This window comes from Mobula birostris, chromosome 9, assembly GCF_030028105.1.
Source record: "Mobula birostris isolate sMobBir1 chromosome 9, sMobBir1.hap1, whole genome shotgun sequence".
Lineage (NCBI taxonomy): Eukaryota > Metazoa > Chordata > Chondrichthyes > Myliobatiformes > Myliobatidae > Mobula > Mobula birostris.
Window position 1 is genome coordinate 82843463 of NC_092378.1, and position 21190 is coordinate 82864652.

The following is a 21190-nucleotide window of genomic DNA, read 5'->3' on the forward strand; positions in this document are numbered from 1 at the left end:
GAAGAAGAGGAAGAAGAACGAGATTAAAAGTAAACGATATCGTGGAGACATAAGAGAGACATTAGTGCAAATAATGCTTGAATTAAAAGGAATAAAAATAGAGGTTAAAAACATGAAGATTAGGTATGATAAAGCTTTGAAAAGACAGGAGAAAACATATAAGAAACTTCAAAAGTTGGAAAGAACAATGGAGGATATCAATGATAGAGTGGAAAAAACAGAAAATGATATTCTTGCCTGGAAAATGGAAAGAGATGGGTTGTTGGAAAAAGTGGAAGTGCTGGAAAATTTTAGTAGGAGAAATAATATTAAGATTGTTGGTCTTAAAGAAGGTACAGAGGGAACTAATCCAATAGAAATTTTTCAAAGATGGATCCCGGAAAATTTGCAAGTGGAAGAGAGAGATTGGCCAATTGAAATTGAACGGGCACATAGTGTTCGAAGACCAAAACCACAATATGACCAAAATCTGTGATCAATTTTAATAAAATGTTTGAGATTTCAAGACAAATAAAGCATTCTACAGGCGGCTGCTCAAACTGCCAAGAATAGAAAAGGGCCACTGATGATAGAAGGGAACAAAATTTTTTTCTACCCTGACATAAGCTATGAACTTTTGAAGAGAAGGAAGAAATTCAACCCAGTGAAAAAATTCTTATGGGATCAGCGTTATCAATTTATACTGCGCTATCCTGCAACCTTGATGATTTTTTTGGCTCATGGAGAAAAAAGATTTTTTGATGATTACCAGAAAGCGGAGGAGTTGTGCGAGAATCTTTGAATATTCACCAGACAGAAGAAATCTAGGGGAGCGAGATGGATAAAGATGAAGGCTGGCACAGGAAATAGAGTTGGTGGTGGATTTTTAAAGGCGGAAGAATATATAAATATATTATTAACTATATAATAGAGGGGAAGAAATGTAAAAGTTTGAGGAATATTAGTAGGGAATAGTGACATTAAATTTTTTTATATATATATGTAATTTTTTTTGTTACAGGGAGCTGGAAGAAATACTGACCATCGCTACGGGATTCATGTGTGTAATCGTGGCGACAACTATGACTCGCAAAATGGAGGGGGGTAATGTTGTAACACACATCAAAGTTGCTGGTGAACGCAGCAGGCCAGGCAGCATCTCTAGGAAGAGGTACAGTCAACGTTTCGGGCCGAGACCCTTCGTCAGGACTAACTGAAGGAAGAGCTAGTAAGAGATTTGAAAGTGGGAGGGGGAGGGGGGAGATCCAAAATGATAGGAGAAGACAGGAAGGGGAGGGATGGAGCCAAGAGCTGGACGGGTGATAGGCAAAAGGGATACGAGAGGATCATGGGACAGGAGGTCCGGGAAGAAAGACGGTGGGGGGGGGGGGACCCAGAGGATGGGCAAGGGGTATATTCAGAGGGACAGAGGGAGAAAAAGGAGAGTGAGAGAAAGAATGTGTGTATAAAAATAAGTAACAGATGGGGTACGAGGGGGAGGTGGGGCCTTAGCGGAAGTTAGAGAAGTCGATGTTCATGCCATCAGGTTGGAGGCTACGCAGACGGAATATAAGGTGTTGTTCCTCCAACCTGAGTGTGGCTTCATCTTTACAGTAGAGGAGGCCGTGGATAGACATGTCAGAATGGGAATGGGATGTGGAATTAAAATGTGTGGCCACTGGGAGATCCTGCTTTCTCTGGCGGACAGAGCGTAGATGTTCAGCAAAGCGGCCTCTCAGTCTGCGTCGGGTCTCGCCAATATATAAAAAGCCACATCGGGAGCACCGGACGCAGTATATCACCCCAGCCGAATCACAGGTGAAGTGTTGCCTCACCTGGAAGGACTGTTTGGGGCCCTGAATGGTGGTAAGGGAGGACGTGTAAGGGCATGTGTAGCACTTGTTCCGCTTACAAGGATAAGTGCCAGGAGGGAGATCAGTGGGGAGGGATGGGGGGGACGAATGGACAAGGGAGTCGCGTAGGGAGCGATCCCTGCGGAAAGCGGGGGGGGGGGGGGAAGGGAAAGATGTGCTTAGTGGTGGGATCCCATTGGAGGTGGCGGAAGTTACGGAGAATAATATGTTTGACTCGGAGGCTGGAGCAGATGTGCGTGAAATGGGGGAAATGCGTTTGAGAGCAGAGTTGATGGTGGAGGAAGGGAAGCCCCTTTCTTTAAAAAAGGAGGACATCTCCCTCGTCCTGGAATGAAAAGCCTCATCCTGAGAGCAGATGCGGCGGAGACGGAGGAATTGCGAGAAGGGGATGGCATTTTTGCAAGAGACAGGGTGAGAAGAGGAATAGTCCAGATAGCTGTGAGAGTCGGTAGGCTTATAGTAGACATCAGTAGAAAAGCTGTCTCCAGAGATAGAGACAGAAAGATCTAGAAAGGGGAGGGAGGTGTCAGAAATGGACCAGGTAAATTTGAGGGCAGGGTGAAAGTTGGATGCAAAGTTAATGAAGTCAACGAGCTCAGCATGCGTACAGGAAGCAGCGCCAATGCAGTCAATGTAGCAAAGAAAAAGTGGGGGACAGATACCAGAATAGGTATGTAACAGATTGTTCCACAAAGCCAACAAAAAGACAGGCATAGCTAGGACCCATACAGGTGCCCATAGCTACACCTTTAGTTTGGAGGAAGTGGGAGGAGCCAAAGGAGAAATTATTAAGAGTAAGGACTAATTCCGCTAGACGGAGCAGAGTGGTGGTAGAGGGAAACTGATTAGGTCTGGAATTCAAAAAGTAGCGGAGAGCTTTGAGAGCTTCCTGATGGGGGATGTAAGTATATAGGGACTGGGCATCCATGGTGAAAATAAAGCGGTGGGGCCAGGGAACTTAAAATCATCGAAAAGTTGAAGAGCTTGAGAAGTGTCACAAACATAGGTAGGAAGGGTTTGAATAAGTGGGGATAAAACTGTGTCGAGGTATGCAGAAACCAGTTCGGTGGGGCAGGAGCAAGCTGAGACAATAGGTCTGCCAGGTTTGTGGATCTTGGGTCGGAGGTAGAAACGGGAAGTGTGGGAACTATAAGGTTGGTAGCAGTGGATGGGAGATCCCCTGAGCGGATAAAGTCGGTGATGGTGTGGAAGACAATGGCCTGGTGCTCCTTAGTGGGGTCACGATCGAGGGGTAAATAAGAGGAGGCATCCGCGAGTTGTCGCTGTGCCTCGGGTAATGTTGTGGTTTTTTACGCTCACAACATTAGTAGGGGGGTATTTTGTTATTTTTCTTTTCATATTATATTTATTTTTTATTTCTTTCTTTTTGCCTGGATGATTGAAGGGGAACACACAGCAACATGGTGAAGTTTAAAGAGATTCCCCAAGGAACTATGAGAGTTGAGATGTTAAGTAATCTTTTAGATTGGAGTAATTTTGTTAAGAATAATGACTAACTTATTGAATTTTTTGAGTTTTAATGTTAATGGGCTTAACGGACTGGTGAAAAGAAAAAGAATTTTAACACACATTAAGAAAATGAAGGTAGATATAGCCTTCTTGCAGGAAACACACTTAACAGAAACAGAACATCAGAAATTAAAGACAGACTGGGTGGGAAGTGTTGTTGCAGCTTCATTTAATTCAAAAGCAAGGGAAGTAGCAATTTTGATCAATGTTACCAATTAGAATACAAAATGTAATAACTGATTCTGCAGGGAGATATGTGATTATACACTGCCAACTTTTTTCCGAATTATGGACCCTCATGAATATTTATGCACCAAATGAAAATGATGCAAAATTTATACAAGAAGCTTTTTTGAATTTGGCTGATGCACATGGTAAAATATTAATAGGTGGAGACTTTAACTTTTGCCTAGACCCAGTCTAAGACAGATCAACTAAGGCTGTTACAAAATCGAAAGCAGTAAAACTAACTTTATCATTGATGAAAGGTTTAAAATTGATTGATATATGGAGAAGAATTAACCCCAAAGAAAGAGACTATTCATCCTATTCTAACAGATATAAAACTTACTCAAGAATAGATTTTTTCTATCATCAATGAATATTCAAGATAATGATAAATATGAAATATAAAGCGAGCATATTGTCAGATCACTCTCCTTTATTAATGACAATAATAATGACGGATAAAGAAGAAGCGACTTATAGATGGAGATTTAATTCAATATTATTAAAACGTCAAGATTTTTGTGATTTCATGAAAAAACAGATCCAAGTTTTTTTGGATACAAACTCTCATTCAGTTGATGATAAATTTGTATTATGGGATGCGATGAAAGCATATTTGAGGAGTCAGATAATAAGTTATACATCTAAAATTAAGAAGGAATATATGGTAGAACTAGATCAATCGGAAAAAGAGATTACAGAATTAGAAAAAGAATCACAAAGACATATGATAGAAGAAAAACGAAGACAACTTGTCAATAAGAAGTTACAATACGCTTCAGACATATCCAACGGAAGAAGCAATCATGAGAACTAAGTAAAGGTATTATAAGTTAGATGAGAGATCACACAAAATTCTTGCTTGGCAGTTGAAAACAGAATGAGCTTCCAGAATGATAAATGCAATTAGAACAAGTGCAAATAAAATTACTTATAAACCGTTAGAAATTAATGAAACCTTCAAAAGTTTCTACTCTAAATTATATCAATCGGAATCACAAAACAATGTTAATGAGACAGAAAGATCTTTATCACAAATAACTCTTCCAAAATTGAATTCGAAAGAACAGAAGGCCTTTTACATTAAAAGAGGTTGAAGAAGCTTCAGGATCACTTCAAAGTAATAAATCTTCAGGAGAGGATGGTTTTCTGCCTGGATTTTATAAAAAGTTTAAAGATTTATTAATTTCTCCTTTTATGGAGTTAATACGTCAAGCGGAAAAAACACATAAACTTCCAGAATCTTTCTCGACAGCAATTGTAATAGTATTGCCAAAAAAAGATAGAGATCCTTTAAAACCAGCATCATATAGGCCTATTTCTTTGTTGAACACATAAAATAATAAAACACATAAAATAATAGCAAAAATTTTATCTAGTAGATTACCTAAATATTTACCAAAATTAATACATATGGATCAAACAGGATTTATTAAAAATAGACAATTGGCAGATAATGTAACTCGGCTACTTAGTATAATTCATTTGGCCCAAAAAGGGGAGGAAACAAGTATGGTAGTAGCCTTGGATGCAGAAAAAGCATTTGATAGATTGGAATGGGATTTTTTATTTAAAGTATTAGAAAAATATGAGTTAGGAGTACCTTTTATAAACTGGATTAAAACCTTAAACACTAATCCTAACGCTAAAGTAGTGACAAATAGTCAAATTTCAACACCATTCTAGTTAAAAAGGTCAACTGACAAGGTTGTCCATTATCACCTGCTTTATTTGTATTGGCGATAGAACCATTAGCAGAACTAATTAGAATTGATTCAGATATTAAGGGTTTCAGAGTTAATCAGGAGGAATATAAGATTAATTTATTTGCTGATGATGTTTTATTTAACAAAACTACTGCATTCGTTACGTAAACTATCTTCTAGATTGGAAGGATATGGGAAATATCACGGTATAAAATAAATTGGGATAAAAGTGTAATTTTACCTCTTACTAAAGGAGACTGTAGTCAATGTAGATTAGCAACCCAATTTAGATGGCCGATAAATGGTATAAAGTATTTAGGTATAAGACTTGATAATGATATAAAGAATTTATATAAATTTAATTATTTACCACTATTGAAAAAAAATTCAGGAAGATCTTGACAAATGGATGATATTATCAATAACATTAGTGCGTAGAGTCAATGCTGTAAAAATGAATATATTTCCTAGATTGCAGTATTTATTCCAAACACTACCAATACAACTGCCACAGAAATCTTTTCAAGAGTTAAATAAATGTGTGAGGAAATTTCTTTGGAAAGGTAAGATGTCAAGAATATCATTGGAAAAATTGACATGGAAATTTGAGTTAGGAGGGTTACAACTTCCAAATTTTAAGAATTATTATTATAAAGCAAATCAACTTAGATGTATTGCATCTTTCTTTGACAAACGAAAACCGGCATGGATTAGAATAGAATTAGATAAGATAGGAGAAAATATACCCAAAGGTTTTATATATAAATGGGAATCTAAATGGCTACGGGAAAAGAAAGAATCTCCTATATTAAAACATTTGATAGATCGATGGAATAAGATAAATGTTGATGATGAAATAAAGAAATCTTTATTAGCAAGGAGACCTTTGATCCAAAACAGACTTATTCCTTTTACAATGGACAATCAACTTTTATATAATTGGTACCAAAAAGGGATTAGATGTATAGGAGACTGTTATGAAGGAGGTATACCGATGGCATTTGAACAATTAAAGAATACAGGTTTCCCCCGCCATCCAAAGGTAGAGCGTTCCTATGAAACAGTTCGTAAGCCGAAATGTCGTAAAGCAAAGAAGCAATTACCATTTATTTATATGGGAAAATATTGTGAGTGTTCGCAGACCCAAAAATAACCTACTAAATCATGCCAAATAACACATAAAATCTAAAATAACTGTAACATACAGTAAAAGCAGGAATGATATGATAAATACACAGCCTATATAAAGTAGAAATACTTTTCCACAATCATTACTGAACTGTTCTCCGGAGCAAAAATCTCACGCAAGCGCTGTCGGCAGAAAATCTCACGCAAGCGCTGTTGGCAAGAACACTCTCCCCAGTAACCTTTAAGCTATGAAGCTGCCAAATCATACCAAATAACACGTAAAAATACACAGCTGATATAAAGCAGAAATAATGTATGTACAGTGTAGTATCACTTACCAGAATCGGGACAGCGCCGAGCACACAGATAATGGTGTGTTAGACTGAGTTGTCGTAGGTTGGGTGGTGCAGTGGCCCCCACCCTCCAGGCCACCGAGTGATACATTGCCGCGAAGCACGCAGGAATGCAGCAGTAGCCGGGAGGTACACAGCACACCTTTAAGAAAAAAGCCAAAATAAACAAGCTAATTAATTAGATGCCGCTCGACACGTAATTGTCGGCGCAGATCAGTGCCGATTTCCGATTGCGTCGTCTCTGATCTGGGCCAACAATTGCATGTTGGTGGCACCTAATTAATTAGCATGTTTATTTTGGCTTTTTTCTTAAAGATGTGCTGTGTGCCTCCCGGCTAGTGCTGCATTCTCTGCAAATCGGTACAGTATCTGTCTGTGGCCTGGGGGTTGGGGTGGTGGGACACTGGGGTGTCATCTCGTCATCTGTTTCCATTAGAGCAGGAAGCTCATCTTCTCCTATCTCTGCCCGCCTCGATATCGAAGGTCGAGGTTCGTCGTCTGCTGTGGCTGATGAGGAAGGCTTGCTTGACTGCTGAGCCTCGCGCATTTTTCTATCACACAGTTCTTTAATAAGGACTCAAACCATCCTGCAAATATCTCCTTAACCGACGTACCCTTTCAAAATTAAAGTCGTACTTTATCATTACTCATTCAGTTTCGATTTTTATCCTTTTTTCTTCCAATTGCATCAGCTCTTCATCTGTCAGTTCTTGGTGATGGGATGCCAAAACCTCTTCAACATCACCTTCGTCAGCTTCCACAAGTCAAACTCACTTTGTCCTTACTTCGTTCACCACGATCAAAATGCTTAATTATGTCTAGTTTTACCGTAAGTGTAACCCCCTTACGAGCTCTTTCAGGCTTTTCCGATACCACAGAACTCATCTTGCTAACGGCTGCTCAATGCAACGTGTTTAAGCAATGCAGTTCCGAATCCAGGGGAGAGCGGCTGCTCGGGACGCGCGGTCTTTTATCGCGCGCTGAATTTTTTTTCTCCTAACAGTGAAAACACCTTCTGAAAGCGAAAATAAGGTACTAGTGTCGGTTTTTCGTAACAGTGAGGTTTCGTAAAGCGAACGTTCCAAAAATGGGGGACACCTGTAAATATAAAATATCAAATAACACTTTTTTTGTTACCTTCAATTAAGGGCTTATTTAAGAGACAAACTGGGTCAGACAATGTTTTTGCCAAAACCTAATGAAATTGAAATTTTAATTCAAAAAGGAAAAATTAAAAAATTAATTTCTTCTATGTATAATCTGGTTCAAAAACACTTGAACAACGAATTCACAAGTCAAGACAAAAATAGGAAACGAATTTGAGTATTAATATTGATGAAACAGATTGGTCAAGACTATGTCTTGACAGTATGACAAATACAATAAATGTGCGATTCAGATTAGTACAATATAATGTTTTACACCAATTATATATTACACCGCAAAAAATAAATAGATTAAATTCAAACTTACCTGATCAATGTTTTCGGTGTAATCAAGAAATTGGTACTTTTTTACATTCTACTTGATCTTGTTCCAAGTTTTATTGGAACAAATTATTGGAAATCAACTTCCACATAACCCTATATTATTTCTATTAGGTGACATTGAAGGGATAAAACCCAAACTAAATTGAATAAATACCAGAAAGAATTTATAAAAATCGCATTAGCAGTAGCCAAGAAGGCTATAGCAGTTAGAAACCATAGAAACTACAGCACAGAAACAGGCCTTTTGGCCCTTCTTGGCTGTGCCGAACCATTTTCAGCCTAGTCCCACTGACCTGCACATGGACGATATCCCTCCATACACCTCCCATCCATGTATCTGTCCAATTTATTCTTAAATGTTAAAAAAGAACCCACATTTACCACCTCGTCTGGCAGCTCATTCCATACTCCCACCACTCTCTGTGTGAAGAAGCCCCCCCCTAATGTTCCCTTTAAACTTTCCCCCCCTCACCCTTAACCCAAGTCCTCTGGATTTTTTCTCTCCTTGCCTCAGTGGAAAAAGCCTGCTTGCATTCACTCTATCTATACCCATCATAATTTAATATACCTCTATCAAATCTCCCCTCATTCTTCTATGCTCCAGGGAATAAAGTCCTAACCTATTCAACCTTTCTCTGTAACTGAGTTTCTCAAGTCCCGGCAACATCCTTGTAAACCTTCTCTGCACTCTTTAAACCTTATTTATATCCTTCCTGTAATTTGGTGACTAAAACTGAACACAATACTCCAGATTCAGCCTCACCAATGCCTTATACAACCTCATCATAACATTCCAGCTCTTATACTCAATACTTTGATTAATTAAAGGCCAATGTACCAAAAGCTCTCTTTATGACCCTATCTACCTGTGACGCCACTTTTAAGGAATTTTGTATCTGTATTCCCAGATCCCTCTGTTCTACTGCACTCCTCAGTGCCTTACCATTAACCCTGTATGTTCTAACTTGGTTTGTCCTTCCAACGTGCAATACCTCACACTTGTCTGTATTAAACTCCATCTGCCATTTTTCAGTCCATTTTTCCAGCTGGTCCAAGTCCCTCTGCAGGCTCTGAAAACCTTCCTCACTGTCTACTACACCTCCAATCTTTGTATCATCAGCAAATATGCTGATCCAATTTACCACATTATCATCCAGATCATTGATATAGATGACACATAACAATGGACCCAGCACTGATCCCTGTGGCACACCACTAGTCACAGGCCTCCACTCCGAGAAGCAATTCTCTACTACCACCCTTTGGCTTCTTCCATTGTGCCAATGTCTAATCCAATTTACCACCTCTCCATGTATACCTAGCGACTAAATTTTCCTAACTAACCTCCCATGCGGGACCTTGTCAAAGGCCTTACTGAAGTCCATGTAGACAATATCCACTGCCTTCCCTTCATCCACTTTCCTGGTAACCTCCTCGAAAAACTCCAATAGATTGGTCAAACATGACCTACCACGCACAAAGCCATGTTGACTCTCCCTAATAAGTCCCTGTCTGTCCAAATGCTTGTAGATTCTGTCTCTTAGTACTCCCTCCAATAACTTGCCTACTACCGACGTTAAACTTACTGGCCTGTAATTTCCCGGATTACTTTTCGACCCTTTTTTAAACAACAGAACAACATGAGCCACTCTCCAATCCTCCAGCACCTCACCTGTAGACAGCGACATTTTAAATATTTCTGCCAGGGCCCCTGCAATTTCAACACGAGTCTCCTTCAAGGTCCGAGGGAAAACCCTGTCAGGTCCCGGGGATTTATCCACTTTAATTTTCCTCAAGACAACAAGGACCTCCTTCTTTTCGATCTGTACAGTTTCCATGATCTCACTACTTGTTTCCCTTAATTCCATAGACTTCATGCCAGTTTCCTTAGTAAATACAGACGCAAAAAACCTATTTAAGATCTCCCCCATTTCCTTTGGTTCCGCACATAGCCGACCACTCTGATCTTCAAGAGGACCAATTTTATCCCTTACAATCCTTTTGCTCTTAATATACCTGTAAAAGCTCTTTGGATTATCCTTCACTTTGACTGCCAAGGCAACCTCATGTCCTCTTTTAGCCCTCCTGACTTCTTTCTTAAGTATTTTCTTGCACTTCTTATACTCCTCAAGCACCTTATTTATTCCCTGCTTCCTATACATGTCATACAACTCCCTCTTCTTCTTTATCAGAGTTGCAATATCCCTTGAGAACCAAGGTTCCTTATTCCTATGCACTTTGCCTTTAATCCTGACAGGAACATACAAATTCTGCACTCTCAAAATTTCTCCTTGGAAATCGGATTTGTATTTAAGTATGGATCGTTGGAATAATGAAATTTTTAGCTGTATTCCACTTGAAAAAATTGCTTATAATTTAAGAGATAAATATGATACATTTTTGAATATTTGGCACCCTTATTTACAAAAGATGGGTTGGCATATCTAGGTATTCCGATGATAAAGATGTTGGTCCTTTGGGGAAAGTAGCAAATAAATATATTAAATTTATTTTGAATCCCATGGAGCATGTGGAGACCTTCCAATATCCAGGCAGATCGTCCTTCTTTCTTATTTTTTTCCTTTTCTTTTCTTTCTTTCAGATAGAGGGGAAGGGTTAAGGGGAGGAGGGAGGGTAGATATTAGTATTTCATGTAATCAAGTTTGAAAACTCAATAAAAATTAGATTAAAAAAATGAGGAGAGATCTGATAGACGTACACAAAATTATAAGGGGTAGAGATAGGGCAAATACAAGTGGGGTTTTTCCAGAGGGTGAGTGAGACTAGAATTAGAATTAAACGTAAAATGTTTAAGATGTAAAAGAGAGGGTGGTGGGAATGTGGTATAAACTGCCAGCGGAAGTAGTGAATAGGGGTTCAAATTCAACATTGAAGTAGCTTTGGATAAGTACATGGATGGGAGGAATATGGAAAGCATGGTTTAGGGACAGAATGATGGGGCCAGGCAGAATAACAGTTCAGTACAAATTAGATGCGCCATAGGGCCTGTTTCTGAGATCTAGTGCCCTACAACTCTGATCTGTTGGAAAAGTCCATGGTTCCCATACAGCAGGAGTGGAAGCAAATTACTCTTGATTTCAGGGAAGTGCATTAAAAAAAGGAGGAAAAAGGAAAGGGGAAAAAAGGAAGACATGGGAGAGAACAGGACTGTCAATATGGGAGGGATCTCACTGACTTTGTTGAAATTGTCAGGGAGAAATCAGAGTCATCATTGGAAGGAGGAGAGGTGTGGAAATGGGAATGAAATTACTGGCATTGTCTGAATGAAAGTTCAGGGGCGGGGGGGCATGTCCAAATGTAGTTTTGGAAAGTAGAGAGCAGACATAGTGATCCCAGTGGCAAAGGTAAGTAATTTACTCCCTAATTGCAAAGTTAACAGAACATAGAACATCATACCACTATTGCCTATAATATTGCGCCAACCTTTTAATTTACCCTAAGATCAATCTAATGCCTCCTTCCTACATAAAGGAACATCTAAACAAGCCTCACACATCATCTAAATAAGCTTCACACATCAAAGTTGCTGGTGAACACAGCAGGCCAGGCAGCATCTCTAGGAAGAGGTACAGTCGACGTTTCATGCCGAGACCATTTGTCAGGACTAACTGAAGGAAGAGTTAGTAAGAGATTTGAAAGTGGGAGAGGGAGGGGGAGATCCAAAATGATAGGAGAAGACAGGAGGGGGAGGGATGGAGCCAAGAGCTGGACAGGTGACACGTAATTGTCGGCCCAGATCAGAGACGACGCAATCGGAAATTGGCACTGATCTGGGCAGACAATTATGGGCGGCACCTAATTAATTAGCATGCTTGTTTCGGCTTTTTTCTTAAAGATGTGCTGTGTACCTCCCGGTTACCGCTGGAACCCTGCGTTCTTCGCGGCAATTTATCACTCAGCGGCCTGGCGGGTGGGGGGCCACTGCACCACCCAAACTCCGACGACTCATCCTAACACACCATCATCAGTGTGCTCGGCGCTGTCCCGATTCCCGTAAGTGATACTACACTGTACATACATTAATTCTACTTTATATCAGCTGAGTATTTTTACGTGTTATTTGGTATGATTTGGCAGCTTCATAGCTTAAAGGTTACTGGAGAGCACTTGCGTGAGATTTTCTGCCGATGGCGCTTGCGTGAGATTTTCGCTCCGGAGAACAGTTCAGTAATGATTGTGGAAAGTATTTCTACTTTATATAGGCTGTGTATTTATCATATCATTCCTGCTTTTACTATATGTTATTGTTATTTTAGGTTTTATGTGTTATTTGGCATGACTTGGTAGGTTATTTTTGGGTCTGCGAACACTCACAAAATTTTCCCATATAAATAAATAGTAATTGCTTCTTCACTTTACGACATTTCAGCTTACGAACCGTTTCATAGGAACGCTCTACCTTCGGATGGCGGGGGAAACCTGTATAGGTACTGCAGCGGGGGCCCTCAATTCACAGGTAGGAGGAGCTATCCCCCCACGGCTAGACGTCTCTTCTAGCTCAACCCAGGGTCATCTAGAGACCGCAGCCTTGGAAACACACCTTCGTTACCTTTTTTATTATTCCCTTTTCTTGGCTCTTATTTGTTCAGGGAGTAGACCAATTAAGTTTTATTCTGCAAATTTCAATGATATACTAACAGATAAATACACATGACTAAGGACAAGGTAAAATGCATCTCTTTTAAGGTCAATGGGATGTTGAATCCAGTCAAGTGCAGTAAAAGTCTATCAAAAATGAAAAAAGAACAAGCCCATGTAGTATATTTACAGGAAACTCATTTAAGTGATAATGAGCATGGAAAATTAAAGAGAATGGGCTTCACTAATTTGTTTTTATAAATTAGGACATAGAAGAGGAGTTGCTATCCTCATCTCAAGCAAGCTAAATTTTGAAAACGTTTTCGAAATGGGAGATAAGGAGGGCAGATATATTCTGGTAAGGGGGAACATGGACAGAAATCCAGTTACTTTATTGAATATATACGCACCCCCAGGAAGTGATATTAGTTTCTTCCAGAAAATTACTAATATTATGGTAATGGAAACAGAGGGTCTCTTGATATGTGGGGGAGACTTAAATTTACAATTACAACCAAAGGTAGACTCTTCCAGTAGAAAAGCTTATGAAACAAAGTCCTTACATAAGAAAGTTAACACTATTTTTGAGGATGTTGGTCCAATTGATATATGGATGGACCTTCTTCCTGACAGAAGGGATTACACTCATTATTCTACCCCCATTCTGTATATACAAGAATAGACTATTTCATAACATTTGGAAAAGGTAAAGACAAAATAATCACCTGTGGAATTGGGACAATAGATGTAAGTGACCATGCACCCATATATTTATCTGTTGATTTTGACCTACAACCAAAGAATACTATTTGGAAACTAAATTCAAGTCTACTCAATGACCCCTATTTTAAGGAAAAAGTTATAAAAAGGAATTGGTCTTTACTTAGAATTCAATGATAATGGAGAGGTTTCACCTCCCATTCTATGGGATACTATGAAGGCTGTCTTAAGAGAGAAAATAAGGAATAAAACATTAGAGGAATTACAAAATAAGCTGAAGGAACTAGAAAAAAAAACATTGTGTTTGGCGCGGGATACACTAGAGGAAATTTTAAAAATTAGGAATGAAATTAATAGTTTGACTACACAAGAAATTATAAAAAAATTAATGTTCCTGAAACAGAGACACTATGAAAGTGGATCTAAATCTGTGAAAATACTGGCGTGGAAACTGAAAAAAAAGATAGCAGAAAATACAATTCATAGAATTAGGGATCTAAGAACAAAAGTAATAAAAAAAAATAAGCTAAGTGAAATTCAAGAAGCTTTTGAAATGTTTTACAAAACTCTATATTCCAAAGTTTCAGGGGGAAGCATAACCCGGATTGACACCTTCCTGAATTCTTTAGAGTTACCCACTTTAAGCAAAGAACAAAATAGAATGATGACTGCTGACATAATTGAAGCTGAACTAAAAACTGCAACTAGTAAGCTTAAATTAAGCAAGTCACCAGGATCAGATGGATATACGGCAGAGTGGTATAAAGAGTTTAGAAATGAGTTAATTTCTGTTTTACTCCTGACACTGAACTGGGCTCTAAGAAAGGCACAAATGCCACCCAGCTGGAAGGAGGTGATAATCTCAGTTATACCGAAAGAAGGCAAGGTTAAAATGGAATGTGGGTCATTTAGACCAATGTGGATTATAGAACATTTACCTCCATCATGGCCAAACGATTAGCAGAGTTTCTACCCACACTAATTTATAATGATCAGACAGGTTTTATACAACAACACCAAACACAAGACAATATACGAATCCATAATTCACATTATGGATCATATACAAAAAAATGAAATTGAAGCAATAGTGATAAGCGTTTACACTGAAAAGGCATTTGTTTCGGTTAATTGGAATTTTCTTTACAGAGTTTTACATAGGTATGGTCTACATGACAATTATTAAAACTATACAGGCACTATATGGCAATCCTACTACTAGAATTAAAATCAATGGATATTTATCTAATAGCTTTACCCTAGAAAGGGGCATGAGACAGGGTTGTGCATGGTCACCACTACTCTTCACATTGTATCTGGAACCACTAGCTCAATACATCAGAAAAAATGAAGATATCAGAGGAATTACTATTAAAGGGACAGAGCATAAATTGGCCTGTTACGTGGATGATATTTTGCTCTACTTAGGGCAACCAACATACTCTTTACCTAAATTGATGCAATCCTTTGAACAATGTGGCCAATTATCAGGATACAAGATCAACACAGATAAAACCCAATTACTTTCATATAATTATAGCCCACCAAGAGAAATTGAAAGTAGATATCCTTGGGCATGACAAAGAGTCTGTCAAATATTTGGGCATCATTATGCCAAAAGATTTGGCAAAATTATCAGAATGCAATTATCAGCCTATATATAAAAAAAATTAAGGAAGATATAACAAGATGAAACCTAATTCCTTTTCTTGATCTCAGTTCAAGGATTGAATCTATTAAAATGAATATACTGCCCAGACTACTATATCTCTTTCAGACCCTACCAATAGAGATTAACTAAAATCAATTCAATGAATGGAACAAGATGCTATCAAGATATATATGGCAAGATGGGCACGTGTGGCCAAGTGGTTAAGACTAGCAACCTGAAGGTCGTGAGTTCAAGCCCCAGCCGAAGCAACATGTGTTGTGTCCTTCAGCAAGGCACTTAATCACACATTGCTCTGCGACACTGGTACCAGGCTGTATGGGTTCCAATGCCCTTCCCTTGGACAACATTGGTGTCGTGTAGAGGGGAAACTTGCAGCTGGTCTTCCATACAACCTTGCCCAGGCCTGCACCCTGGAGAGTGAAGACTTTCCAGGCGCAGATCCATGGTCTCGCAAGACTAACGGATGCCTTAAATGGCAAGGTAAAAGGCCTAGGGTTCATCTCAAAACTTTGCAATTAGCCAAGGAAAAGGGGGGATGGGGTCTACCTTCTCTTAGAGATTATTATTTTGCAGCACAGTTGAGAGCTGTGAGGTGCTGGTGCAACCCATTATATGATGCTCAATGGAAAAACATTGAGGAGAGGATACTTTCCATCCCAGACATCCCACCTCTCCTGGAAGTTCTGGGAGTCTCGAGAGAGAGAGCGAGTGCGCACACACCATGGCGGAGTGTTCCAAAAAAAAGAAAATATAAAACGTACATCACCCCAGACTAAAGTGTACCCCTGCCTAATAGGGGTCAAAAATAATGACAATGTTGCTTGCTGCTCTGTTTGCAACAGTGACTTTTCCATTGCCCATAGTGGGTTAAGACTGTAAAAGACATGTTGAGGTGAGTTTAACAGATGTTATTCATTCATTAGAATAGCTAATGTTATTTAAACTAGCTGGCCAGCTGCTAAGGAGATACTCTATTACAGACATCCCACCTCTCCTGGAAGTTCCGGAAATCTCCCGCAAATTGATGGTGCTACCTCCCTGAAATTAGTTTTTGCAGGGTGGGATGTCTGCCATACTCATACAGGCAATTTTGGCTAATAACAACCTACAAAATTACATAAATACTATTGATAACCCATGGGTGAAATGGACTCTTAAAATATGGAAAGCTATTATAAAAGAGTATAAACTAGAGAGACACATTACAATTCTTAAATGGTGTGCATATGACTTGGATTTTACACTGAATAAACTGGATGCTAGATTTAAGGACTGGACAGCTAAAGAAATAACAGCTATTTGCAATATAATGAAAGAAGGAACACTGTTCAGTTTTGAAATGCTCAAAGAGAAACACTTATTAGAAAGACAAGACTCTTACCGGTATTTACAGATGCGACAGCATATTAATAGGACGGTTAAAAATGTAACCAAGGCAAGCACATGTCTGATAGAGCTATTTAGAAAAGCATATAATTCAGACAACAGTAGTAGAATCATTTCAGCATGTATAAGGGTTTGTCAAATCTTAAAACATATTCAACTTCATACATCAAAACAAAATGGGAGAGCGAAGGGAGATAATAATATCTGAGGAAGACTGGACAATAATATGGAGGTATCAATGGAAGTGCACCAGTTCACAGAAATGGAGGGAGTTCGAGTGGAAAAACTTGGTAAGATATTTTATTACACCCTCTCAGAAATCCCATTATGATAGTAACCCCCGTTTGCTGGAGAAATTGTGGAAATCAAAATGCAAACCATTATCATATTTTCTGGGAATGCCCCATTATCAAAGACTATTGGAGTTGGATACATAATGCCCTACAAGATACCTTTAAATGTGAAATACCCTTAGAGAGTAAGACCATATATTTTGGGTATATACCTCAAGAATGGTTGAAAAGAGATAGATATTTAATGAATGTACTGCTGGTGGCTGGTAAAAAGATCCTTACCAGGAAATGGTTATCACAGGAGGGCCCAACTTTAAATGTATGGATGGAAATTACAATGGACATTTACAAAATGGTGAAGATAACAGCATCCGTTAATCATAAGTTGGAACAATTTTATTCATACTGGGAAAAATGGTTTAACTACATAACACCTCATAGGCCTGATTTTATTCTCACAAGTCAATGAATATGTTGTAAAAAAAAGATCACTCCCTACTCTGTACATAGTTTTCTTCTTTCGATTGTTCTTTCTTTCCTCTCCTTTCTGTAAGTGTATACCTCAGATAAATATTATGTGGAGATTTGTGACAAATATGATTATATGAGATATATATGTACAGTATGTGAAATACATCTTATGGAAATGTTTGATGATGAAATTCAATAAAAATAAATTACACAAAGAAAAATCAGAAATACAAAGCAATTTTGTTCACACAGAATCCCACTCCCTCATCAACTGACATGGTTTATCACCTTTTAAAAGGGTTGTCAGAACCTACACCATGTATAAATGTTCTCTGTGCAGATTCTCCATTGTAAATACTGAATACAAAGCTCCACTAACACAAGTACATGGTACAGCCAGCAAAATTTGCACTAATGATCAAAATCTTATTAGTAAGAAGAATAGTATGAATTCTGGACCAAATCCATTTGTAATCTAGTACTGGTGACAAAAGGGCGCACAGGAGCAAGATAAGTCAGCTAGTTGAGTGATGTCGCAGCAACAACCTTACAGTCAGTGTATTAAGACCAAACAGCTGATTGTGGACTTCAGAAAGGGAACACATACCAGTCCTTGGAGAGGTCAGAAATGGAAAAGGAGATCAATTTCAAGTTTCTGGGTATCAACATCTCTGCTGATCTATCCTGAGCTCAACATATTGATGCAGTTACAAAGAAGGCACAACAGCAGCTATATTTCTTTCATTAGGAGCTTAAGGAAATTTGTTACGTCACCAAAGACACTCATAAATTTCTACAGATGCATTCTAACTGGCTGCATGTTCGAGTGACATTTCCTCCTTGCAAAATTCTTCTGCACAAAACATGTTTTTAAACATGGTCTCTCTTTCAGCAGCATTCCGTGTGCATCTTCTCTTTTCCCTGCTCCCACCAAAAGACCCCAAATCAGTTTGCTGTCCTTCAGAAAGCTAATCCCACCCACAGCTCCTTCAACAACTAGGCAAAAAGTTACAACATGTGCCAAGACAATCCCGGTTGGCTGACACAACATTCCTAAATTGGACAACATGGTGCCTTATCATTAGCCAAAGCCAAAACACTCTTACAAACAGGCCACACTGCTTTTGCAGAACACTAAAATAAAAATACCTTACAGCATAGCAGCAGAAATCTTATCCAAGGCACTACAGACAGTTGCAAAGAGCTTGTGAACCCTTTGCAATCACCTGTTTTTCTGTATTGATTACTTATAAAATGCAGTCTGATCTTCATCTAAGTCACCAATAATAGACGAGCACAATCTGCCTGAACAAATAACACACAATTGTACTGTTCAACAATACTGAGTACACCATTTAAACAATCAGTCCAGGTTCAAAAAAGTATGTGAACCTCTGTCGTAAAGCCTTCTACATAAGTTATTTGGAGTCAGGTGTTCCAATCAATGAGATGAGATTGCAGGTGTGGGCTGTCTGACAGAGCCTGCTCTTCTCAAGAAAGATCTGTTTATGTGCACCACTTTCAGATGACCTTAGAAGAATTGTAGAGATACACGAAGCTGGAAAAGGCTACAAAAGCATTTCTAAAGACCTGAGTGTTCATCAGTCCACAGTAAGAGAAACTGTTTACAAATGGAGGAAGCTCAGCTACTCTCCCCAGAAGTGGGCATTCTGCAGAGATCACACCAAAAGCACAACATGCAATGCAGAACGTGGTGAAAAAGAACCCAAAGGTAACAGCAAAAGACCTGCAGAAATCTCTAGAACTTGCTAAAGTCTCTGTTTATGTGTCCACTATAAGGAAGACACTGAATAAGAACAGTGTTAATGGAAGGACACCACAAAGGAAACCACTGCTCTCCAAAAAAACATTGCTGCATGTCTCCAAGTTTGTGAAAAATCACCAGGATGTTCCACATCGCTTCTGGGACAGAATAAATGTTGGTTCTAGATGAGACAGAAGTTGAACTTTTGGGCAGAAATGCACATTACTATGCTTGGAAGAAAAAGGGCACTGTACACCAAATCAAAACCTCATTCCGACTGTGAAGCATCATGGTTTGGGGCTGCTTTGCTGCCTCGGCGTGGACAGCTTGCAATCATTGAGGGAACAATGAATTCAGAATTGTATCAAGACGGTTTACAGGAGAATGTCAGGGTAGCAGTCCATCACCTGAAGCTAAATAGAAGTTAGATGATTCAACAAAACAATGATCTGAAACACACAAGTAAATGAAGAATAGAATGGCTTAAAAAGAAAAAAAAATTCGTGTTTTGGAATGGCCAAGACAGAGTCCTGACCTTAACCCAATTGAGACGCTGTGCATGACCTGAAAAGGGCTGTTCATGCAAGATATCCCAGAAATATTGATGAACTTAAACAGTTTTGTACAGAGGAATGCTCTAAAATTCTTCTGCACTGTTGAACAAATCTGATCATCAGCTACAGGAAATACTTGGTGGAGGGTTATTGCTACTAAAGGAGGTTCTTCCAGTTATTAGATACAAGGGTTCGCATACTTTTTCCAGGCTGGACTGTGAATGATTAAACATGTCTTCAATAAAGACATGCAAGGTACAATTGTTTGGGTGCTATTGGTTTAGGTAGATTGCGTTTTTCTATTATTCTGTCTCAGATGAAGATCAGACAAAATCTTATGAGTAATTAAAAAAAGTAATTGCAAAGGGTTGACAAACTTTTCTAGCAATTGCATGTTCTTCTGTGGCTGGCACAAGGTGGGTTTAGCAGGCAACAGTCACACCAATAATCAAGTATTTTGTGACTGTACAAAACTTAGATGAAGACTGTAAGATATGGTCAACTGTAGAGGAGAGCAAGGCATCTGGTTTTCAGAGTAACAGGGGAAACAGGAGCAACAAATAGATTGTTTTGTGCCTCAGATTCCAACATTTGCAGTCTTTTGCATCTGATTTTCTGATCCTGCTAAATGCACATTCTCTGCTGTAACAGCCATGGCAGACATGGAAACTGAACGTCACCTCTCGCCTGAAAGGATGGCCACAAAATCACAGCAATCCGGTGGGATTCAACAGGCCTGTATTGGCCCAGTACAATAGAGAAAAAACGCAATGAGAGGATTCAGGATTAAAGTGTAACTGAGAGCAACATCGTGTCAGCATTCTCCTCTCCCCGCACCCTCTCGGAGGTTCGTCGGCATCACATCAGTCTTGCTGATGGGACACGAGGAAACAAGTGGGCTCGCTGCACGAATCCAGCTAAGTGCTAAATAAAATTCTCCATGCAAGTGCCCCGATAATCAAATCCATTTCCCGTGAAGAGAACAACATAACTGTCAACAGATGCATAATCTCGATTTACACCGCCAGGATCTCAGATCCAAGCCCTCCTGACTGAAATGGCAGAGAAGACGAACCTGAAGATGCACCAGGACTCCATGTGGCGCAGAGCCCGTTTGTAAAGCCGAAGCACTTTCTGCTGGTGTGTCAAGTATGCAGCCATCATACAACTCAACCTCCTCCTTCTCCTTCACCGCCCAGCTCGAGGACCCTGGGAAAGCGGAGGACCGCGGACTGGCGGCGCCGCGAGGAACCACGGGATACTGGAGGACCAATGAGCAACCACGTGACAATGGTAAATTAAAGGATTAATTTAAACCGGCGCCCCGAGGAACCACGGGAGAGTTATAAGGGGCTGTGCATATGGAGCTGTGTACATACATCTATTGATGCTTCTGGATACATCTTCAGTGATGTTCCTGGAATCATCGGGTCTTCTAACAT

General features: G+C 39.3%; 1 protein-coding gene across 1 annotated transcript in view; it reads right to left on the reverse strand.

The window, feature by feature from the left end:
- Positions 1–20968, reverse strand: part of ndufb9 (NADH:ubiquinone oxidoreductase subunit B9) — a 66540-nt gene extending 45572 nt beyond the window's left edge. Inside the window, exon 1 of the mRNA XM_072268317.1 lies at positions 20824–20968. Within this exon, the coding sequence (XP_072124418.1) occupies positions 20824–20912 (89 nt within the window). The 5' untranslated portion in view covers positions 20913–20968. The remainder of the gene's footprint in view (positions 1–20823) is intronic.
- Positions 20969–21190: the final 222 nt, after the last annotated feature.